General features: G+C 40.4%; 2 protein-coding genes across 5 annotated transcripts; one reads left to right on the forward strand and one right to left on the reverse strand.

Annotated features, from left to right (window-relative positions):
• The first annotated feature begins 1,356 nt into the window (after window positions 1-1,356).
• LOC137743450 (FT-interacting protein 3-like) lies at window positions 1,357-3,872 on the forward strand. The gene has a single exon (XM_068483341.2). It carries the CDS (start codon window positions 1,357-1,359, stop codon window positions 3,664-3,666), a length of 2,310 nt encoding a protein of 769 aa, XP_068339442.1. The 3' UTR covers window positions 3,667-3,872.
• Window positions 3,873-3,919: 47 nt separating this feature from the next.
• Window positions 3,920-7,854, reverse strand: LOC137743451 (uncharacterized). Of its 4 annotated transcripts, XM_088679755.1 has the most exons (5): window positions 5,994-7,853; window positions 5,397-5,489; window positions 4,860-5,052; window positions 4,686-4,773; window positions 3,920-4,341 (listed from the first exon to the last, which is right to left on the reverse strand). In XM_088679755.1, exon 1 carries the CDS (start codon window positions 7,480-7,482, stop codon window positions 6,010-6,012), a length of 1,473 nt encoding a protein of 490 aa, XP_088535881.1. In that variant the 5' UTR covers window positions 7,483-7,853; the 3' UTR covers window positions 3,920-4,341; window positions 4,686-4,773; window positions 4,860-5,052; window positions 5,397-5,489; window positions 5,994-6,009. The 4 variants fall into 4 exon arrangements, with proteins under 4 accessions (XP_088535881.1, XP_088535882.1, XP_068339443.1 ...); XM_088679756.1 differs by lacking the exon at window positions 5,397-5,489 and having other exon boundaries at window positions 4,860-5,235; window positions 5,994-7,854; XM_068483342.2 differs by lacking the exon at window positions 5,397-5,489.
• Between the last annotated feature and the right edge of the window lie 593 nt (window positions 7,855-8,447).

An 8,447-nucleotide genomic window follows, 5' to 3' on the forward strand; every position in this document is an offset into this window, starting at 1 on the left:
ATCCCCCACCAAATATCATGGCACAATAAAAACCCAACTTTATAGAAAAACGGTCATCATATACCCTTCCACCCCCACCCCTCATGAAAGTGTCTTAGAAGCAATTAATTATTTGATTACTTGGATCCCAGGTAATCAAGAAAAAAAAAACTTGCCTGAATTCATTCATTCTCGTTGCAAAACCTTCCACATTCAATCAACCTAGATTTGGACTTCAATATCTTCTGAAACCCTAGATTGTTTTGGTTGTTAATCAACCTAGATTTGGACTTTAATGTCTTCTGAAACCCTAGATTGTTTTGGTTCTCTTTAAATTCAAAGGCTGTACTTCTTTTGCTCACTTTTTTCTTAAAACCACAATTCGGAGGGTTCTTCGAGCACCTGGTAAGTGTCCTATTTGCTTAAACAAACCTTTTTCACAATTGTTTTCATCCACAAATCGGTACGCGTTTGTTTTGCATTTGTTTAGTTTTGATTTCTAACACTGCTTGAAGGGTTTGATTACACTGGAGAAAGTAATAACGTTCTGCTCATATTTCTGATAAATTTGGAAAATATATTTGTCACTAAAGGTTGATTTTTTTTCCTTCTTATTGTCTTCGACTGTATCGAGAATTGATATTTATCTGTTATTTTTTTTTAGTGAAACGATAGCTTTAGTAAGTTAAATGTTAGATTAGTTATTGACAGGGTTCAAACCCACGCCGTCATGCAAGAGCACAACACATTTCCACCACTGTGGTAAAGGGTCACTTGCAATATATTTATCTGATATGAAATCGATATGTGGTTATATTCCAAACATTTGAATACCAATAATGTTATTCTTACCATATTTTTGTACCACAATTGTATATCACCTTAGCTGGCATCTGATGTAAACAGTCACATCATCTAAATTAATTAGCATTTAATTTCAAAATGTTAATCAATAATTAATAAAAATAGGGAATTGTTATTGGCACTCCAAAAATCTCATTCTACACTCGAAACTTTCTATATTTGGAAAGAAAAATACACATGTAAGGAGTGTAGAATGAGATTTTTGGAGTGCCAATTACACTTCCCTAAAAATATTATTAATTAAATGATGATGAGGAATCTCCTTCTTCCACCTAAGATTATTTAAGTGTTTTAATTAATAAAAAAATTGAAATTAAATGATGTAGCTTGTCCAACTCATATGACACCTAATGGTTGATATGGGGAATTTTTATTAGCACTAAAAATCATCATGCGCTTTTCCGTCGTTTAGTTTACTAAGAAGGAATGTAGGTGATGTTTTTGGAATGTCAATAACAACTTCCTTTAATTGATTAAACCAGTTTACGGTTTTTGCAGTGTGAAGTGTGAACAATGTTGGCTCCGCAAAATGCGCCAAAGAAGGAAGATTTTTCCCTCAAGGAGATTAAGCCAAAAATCACTGGCAAGGCAGCCAATACGTCAGGCCCGTCGACCACCTTCGACTTGGTGGAGCAAATGCAGTATCTGTATGTGAAGATTGAGAAAGTCAGAGGTTTGCCGCCAGCATGTCACCCGTACATTGAAGTGAACATTGGGAACTACAAGGCAACCACACAGCACTTGGAGAACAATAACCAAGTGTTTGCTTTCAAAAGAGACAAACTTCAGAGCAATAAAGTGGATATTTTGGTGAAGGACAAGGCTGCTGTGGTTGGAGATGGAACCATTGGCAAGTTTGATTTCGCTGTTAATGAAGCTCAAATGAGAATTCTTCCTAATAGTCCATTCGCGTCACAGTGGGTTAGGCTGAAGGACGAAAAGGAGTTAAGGGGAGCAGAATTGTTGCTTGCCTACTGGATGGGGGCACAGGCTGATGGTGCATTTAACGAACCGTATTATGCTGACACGGCCTCAGTAGTAAGCGGTTATGGTGTTTCGGAAACGCATCCCAAAATGTATGACTTTTATTATAAGCTTTGGTACCTTAGAGTTAATGTGATTCAAGCTGAAGATCTGGTGTTCAGAGGCATGAATAACGGAAGGCCACGGGAGATCTTTGTCAAAGCTGGTGTTGGGAGTTGGGTTTTGAGAACTAAGGCTTCGCAAACTAAGACCGATAATCCTATGTGGAATGAAGATTTAATGTTTGTTGTGGCAGAAAAGTTTGAGGACGATTTGATTGTGAGCGTGGAGGAGAAGGCGGATAGTATGGGAGGAAGTTTTACGTTAGGTAGTTGCAAGATTCCTTTGGGGAATATCGCGAAGAGGAATAATGCTGCAGCGGCTACTGCTGTGAAATATAACCTTGAGATGATGGAAAAACTGGAGGGGAAGGTGAAGTTTGCTAGTAAGATTCAGATGAGGGTCTCTTTGGACGGCGGATACCATGTTCTTGATGAGCCTGCTCACTCTATTAGTGATTATAGGCCATCAGCAAAGGCATTGTGGAAGCCGAAAATTGGGGTTCTAGAACTGGGAATCATAAGCGCTTCTACACTGAAACCAGTGCAGCCTAAGAATCGCGTTGATGCGTACTGCGTGGCAAAATATGGGCCGAAGTGGGTGAAAACAAGGACGGTTGTTGATAGCCGTGATCCAAAGTGGAATGAACAATACAATTGGGATGTCTATGATGCATGTACTGTCATTACTGTTGCAGTTTTTGACAACAATCATTTGGAAAGCTGGGATAAAGCCGGCAGGGCTATGGATTTACCCATTGGGAAGGTAAAGATTCGGCTATCAACTCTCGAAGCTGGTAAGATATACAAAAACTCTTTTCCACTAATGGTTCTGCAGCCTTCTGGATTGGACAAGAAGGGTGAAATCCAATTGGTGGTGAGATTTTCGGTTGACAGTATGCTTAACACGCTGTGGACCTATACGCAGCCTCTGATGCCGAAAATGCATTACCTTCAGCCACTCTCTGTGGATCAGATGTCTATATTATTGCAACAGGCGGCCGATGCTATTGCGTTGAAGTTGAGCAAGTCTGAGCCACCCATAAGGAGAGAGGTTGTGGATTATGTGTTGGATGTGAAGGCCCGTTCGTGGAGCCTTCGAAGAGCCAGAGTCAATTTCGAGAGGATCGTCAAAGTTTTGGATGTTTTCTTTTGGCTAATCAAAAAGTTTGATCAAGCACGCAGTTGGACTAACCTGTGGATATCTATACCGGTTCTCGTTGCGTTCACTATCTTGGTTGTTTGGCCTCGGACGCTTATCTATACTCTAATCGTAGCATTGGTCTACTGCGTTTTCGCAGGGATTCGAAGTTACCCGAATAGGCCTAAACAAATTCCTCACATAAACATCGAATTGTCTCATCTCCATACAGCTCTTCCAGATGTTCTGGATGAAGAGTTGGATCCGTTTCCAACAAGAAGGACCGACGTCGAGACTCTGAGAAGAAGATATGATCGGCTTCGAAGTATTGGATTGAATATCCAGACACTGCTCGGTGACATAGCAACTCAAGGGGAAAGGGTGCAATCTTTGCTTAGTTGGAGGGATCCAAGAGCCACATCTATGTTTGTTATCTCCTGTGTTATTGCTGTCTTCATACTTTCAGTTGTTCGTTTTGATGCTATTGTTTTTCTCGCCGGAGGGTACGTGTTATTGCCGCCAATTTTCCGCACCAGATTCCCGGTGTACCCCCAGAACTTGCTCAGAAGGATGCCAGCGAAGACGGATATCTTTGTCTGAGGAGCTTGAGACGGAAAACTTCCGAACCTACTTTGCAAACAATTGTTCCAATTTCTTGCTTGGTTTTTGTTTCATATCTGTACTTCTTTCATGTGCTAATGTTCCTGTGTTAGAATCTAATCGTCCGAGAGGCCTCGGCTCGGCCTCGCGTCGATCATTTCTAAACAAGTTTGAACAGATTTAGCTTTATATTTTTGTTGCCCGAATGAGAAAGAAAATATGTCAATCGCTTATTCGAATAAACTCGTGAAACTACGAAGAACAAAAGACGAATTCTTGACATTATAACTGTAATTTTCTGGCAAACAGTACAACTACATTACATTTTCGGGTTTAGTCCTAATAAACGTTATTGACGTGGAGGCATGGGAAGTAAAAACTAAGAAAATGAACCACCGGGAAATCTACTGAGGCTGAGAAGAGCCGCTCCAAGGAGTTTTCGACCGAACCAAAGACAGCTTTGATGTGTGGATGCAAGGCAGTCAGTCCATTTGAGCTTCACATTTGCACTCCCACCAAACATAGCGTGCATCAAGAAAACAATGTTGCCGGTGACACAAGGAGCAGAACATCTTTCACAACAGACCGTTATTTCACCGTAAGCAATTCCACGAGCTTTCACCAGACCATTATTTCACCGTAAGCAATTCCATCAGCTTCCTGAAGCTATTGTTCCTACATAGGACCAATATGACCAACCAAAACACGACTAAATGAGTAATGCCTGCAGATTCTAAGCTTTCATGGAACTCATTTAATGGAGATGATGAAATATTCAACATCCAAACAGTAACGACAGAGGACCATTTATAATGTCAGATTAAAAGTTTACTGAAGAAAAAAGAGTTCCTCAAATACAAAGAATAGTAAAAGGAATTGAGCATTTTCCGTCCATATGACTGATGAGGTGCCAAAAAATACTAGCAAATGGGCTTACCATCAATAAGCTAGATGCAACCCTAAGTTTGACCCTCACGTCAGATTAGTGAAAACTTTTCATAAATACATTACATCTGTACCTGTACCCTCAAAGATGTTTCGAGTAACGAAGAGCTTTGCTCAGAGAAGCCATCCTCTCGTACATTAGAACCATTTGCAGAACATTGCCTAACAAAAGAAGTTGCATGACTACTAACATGATGCAAAAAGAACAGAGCAATCTGTTGAAGAAAAATTGAGGGAATTAGAGAAACCTGAATGAGCAGCACTGTTGATTTCAAAGTAATGCATGCACTGAAAAGAACAGCAATGAAGCAGCTTTATCAAAACTAACAATCAAGCCTTTTCTCTAGCAGACGTCCACTTGTATTGGTTTTCAGCATCAATGCTTCCCAAAATCGGCAAAAGTGCACATATGCCTTCTTCGAAGATGCTAGAGATTTCAAACTGCGCATTTGGAACCACCCTCACAGGCGATACAGAAGATTGAAGCAAGGAGTGTAAGTCACTTCAAATGAACATAATAGTGAACCACAAGGAAAGCTTCTAACCAGCAGCCCACAGATGCTAAGTTTTGACAACGAAAAATTGTTCCATGTACACACACTCGCACGCGCGCAAGCACACAATCTAAAATCAATTTTGAGACAACCCTGTCTTAAATCATAAAATTTCAAGTGTAGGTGAACATTTACAATTACATAATCAGCAGTCTTGCCTGTATAGGATGAATATAAAAAAATTCTCTTTGGATCACTGTCAAGAATTGCAAATACAGAATTAAAATTTACCAAGTCATAGTTGCTACACGTCAGTTGACACATTCGACTACGTCAGTGTAATCTAGTAGAAGAAGACTACTTATCACATAACCGAGAATGCAGCTGATTAAACAGAAGTGCAAATATTTCAGTAAGCTTTAAGTACTCATATTAACACTTAAAATAACAGATATTTTATGAAACAATAAGCAAAATCATCTAACAAAAAAAGGTTTGCAAGACATTAGGAAATTGAACATTGGATACATAATAGGATTTAGATCAACCCTAACAAATGCATAGGTTCATTTCAAACTTTATAGCGAGTACATGCAGCGATACAGAGACATATCCTTTTAACAGAATGAACCTTACAACTAACTCTAACACCCCAACCCAAGGAGACATAAAACCTACACCCTAATCCCTACAGATATTATTAGGTCGGAATGGGGCAGAAAATTGAGAACACCAACAGTTCATCCTCTCTTTCCCACCAACACACTGAAAATGAAAATACAAAGAAAGAAATGAAATATAATGCGAATCTACATAGAGTGCATATATCCAGATGTTTCACAACCGATGACTGAAAGGGTACTGTTTATCTGTTCAGTAACAACTTACATTAACGCGGGACAGATCAGTCACCGTCGCCAATGCTCTTCTCCAGGCACGCAATTCCCATTTCCTCATCCTTCTTTGCATTCATCTCACCCTGCATTATCTCAGTCTCATTCTTGATCTCAACTTCATCTTTCACCATCTTATCTTCAACCTCATTTTTATTTCCAATTACTTTTTCTGGAGTAAGCTCGCTCTTAAATTCCTCAATCTCTTCGTTACCTACAAACTCATTTCTTGTTTCATCTTTCACCTCATTTTCCTTTAGAATCATTTCATTGGGTACATATTCTTCCATACCTACATCTACATCCCTAGCACTTTCATTCTCGGCCAATGCGCCAACACTTCTACTTCCTCCATCTCTCAACACATAATCTACCATCTCAGGATTGTTCTCACCCTCCATACCCATATGGGGCGCGTCCGACCCTCCATCACTATCATTTTCAAATGCATTTTCCACCACCTCTTCATTGACATCCCCCATCACATGGCACCTCCTCTCAATGAACTGCATCCGCCTCCTCAAATCCGCCAACTCCCTCTCCATCAAGAAAAGCCTCTCCTTCAATGTCAGATTCTCCTCCTCCAATTGAGCTATATGCGTATCCTGATCATCCACTCTATTCTCCAAAGCATTGTTATACTCAACCCCACTGTAATTCGGGTACACCATCTCAAACCTACTCAAATCATGGTCCAACCTCCTCTCCACCTCCACATGCTCCTCCACATCACTCTCGCTCGATCCACCACCACCCTCATCATCATCATTTCCAGGCGACCGAAGCCGAATCAACCCTTTCATCGACCCATACCCATCAACACCCCACTCCTCTTTCGCCATATCCCCCAAGACTTCCCGTGAAGGCGAGAACATGGGTGTGGGCAGAACAGCCGGAGTCACCGGATAAGGCGAAACTAGTGAGGCTATACCGCCGGCCTTCTTCGCACGAATAATATACGATGTCGTGTTCCTTGGGGCGTAAGGCGCAAACCTATTGTTAAACTTCTTTTTCGGATAAAATTTCCGGGCTTTCATTCGATTCTGAGACTGTAACTCATGAAGCGTCGGGGGTATGTATCCTCCTCCTCCACCTCCTCCTCCTCCTCCGCTTGTCTGACCACTCAATGGCAAATTGGGGACATTCTTGTCCATTCTCCTCTTATCTCCGCCTTTCTTTCCCTTCCAATTGTTGCGTCCAACATTCGACGGCGGCGGCTTTTGGGCGGCGAACTGAGGCTGCGGCTGAGGCCAAGCCTTGTAGTTCCGATTCATCATCATAGGCTGAGACTGACTCTTCATCATCATCAACTGAGATTGCTGCTGCTGCTGTTGCTGCTGAACCGCCAGGGATTGAGAAGACGGCGCCATCATCTGCTGCAGCGTCTGACTCATCATCTGCGGGGGCGGCTGGCTCATCACTTGAGCTTGGCTCAAACTCATCATCGGTGGCGCTTGATTCATCAGCTGTGACTGATCGTTCATCGTTTCCCCCAATTTCGAAGGAAACTCCACAAACCCTAAATTCCCAAATCTCACAAATTCAAACAAACTCGTCCGTTTCCAATCCAATTCCGATCAATCAAAACCGCCAATCAGATCGCACAAAAACCCCCAAATTTCAAGATCGAAACCCTCAAAATCCGATTAATTCCAATCCAATGTCTCGATCTTAAACCTCCCACACAGAAATGATTGAAATTTTTCCTTTTAAAAAAATTAAATTAAAAAAAATCAGGAGGAAAATTCGAAGAATTTGATTTTCTAATTTTTCTTGATTACGATTTGATTTCTGTTTCTCTCTCTAGCAATTTCGAGAGCTCTCGATCGAATCGAAGCCGTTGTCAGGAGGCCGAACTGTGACCGTGGGGATGTATATGTAGGGGGTGATTGCGGCCTGTGGATCGTTGGATCCGAATTTTAGATATGGAGGGCCCAGATGGACTGGTACGTGTCAGTTGGACATTATTCTGAGATCTGGCGGGCGGCATTTTTCTTTTACAACAAATAGTATAATTTGGTACACAATGAAAGACCAAATATAGGATTTTTTTTATTTATAAAATTTACTACAACGGAGGGGTGAGCTTCGAACTAGAATGTAAGGTAGAAATTCAAAAGAATTTAGAACTTTAGATGCATAAATATAAACTCAACAGTTTATGCATTACGATATTGGACCATATACAATTGCATATGAATTATTATTACTTATCTAAGATTGATTTAGATAGATTGTCCTAAAATCTTTTAATTTCAAGCATTCTCATTCTGTATATTTATATTTTTTTACTTATTTTCGTTAGCGTTTTGCTTATTCAATTTTTCAAAAACAGGTTGTATAAATATTTTAATTTTGAAAATCCCGGGACGTGATTGTCGACCTTGTGACTTCTTTATATAGTATAATTGTCTAAATATAAAATATTATTGAACGTTGTCACTCGGAA

The sequence above is a fragment of the Pyrus communis genome, chromosome 11, assembly GCF_041283825.1.
Source record: "Pyrus communis isolate YQ-2024b chromosome 11, ASM4128382v1, whole genome shotgun sequence".
NCBI classification, from domain to species: domain Eukaryota; kingdom Viridiplantae; phylum Streptophyta; class Magnoliopsida; order Rosales; family Rosaceae; genus Pyrus; species Pyrus communis.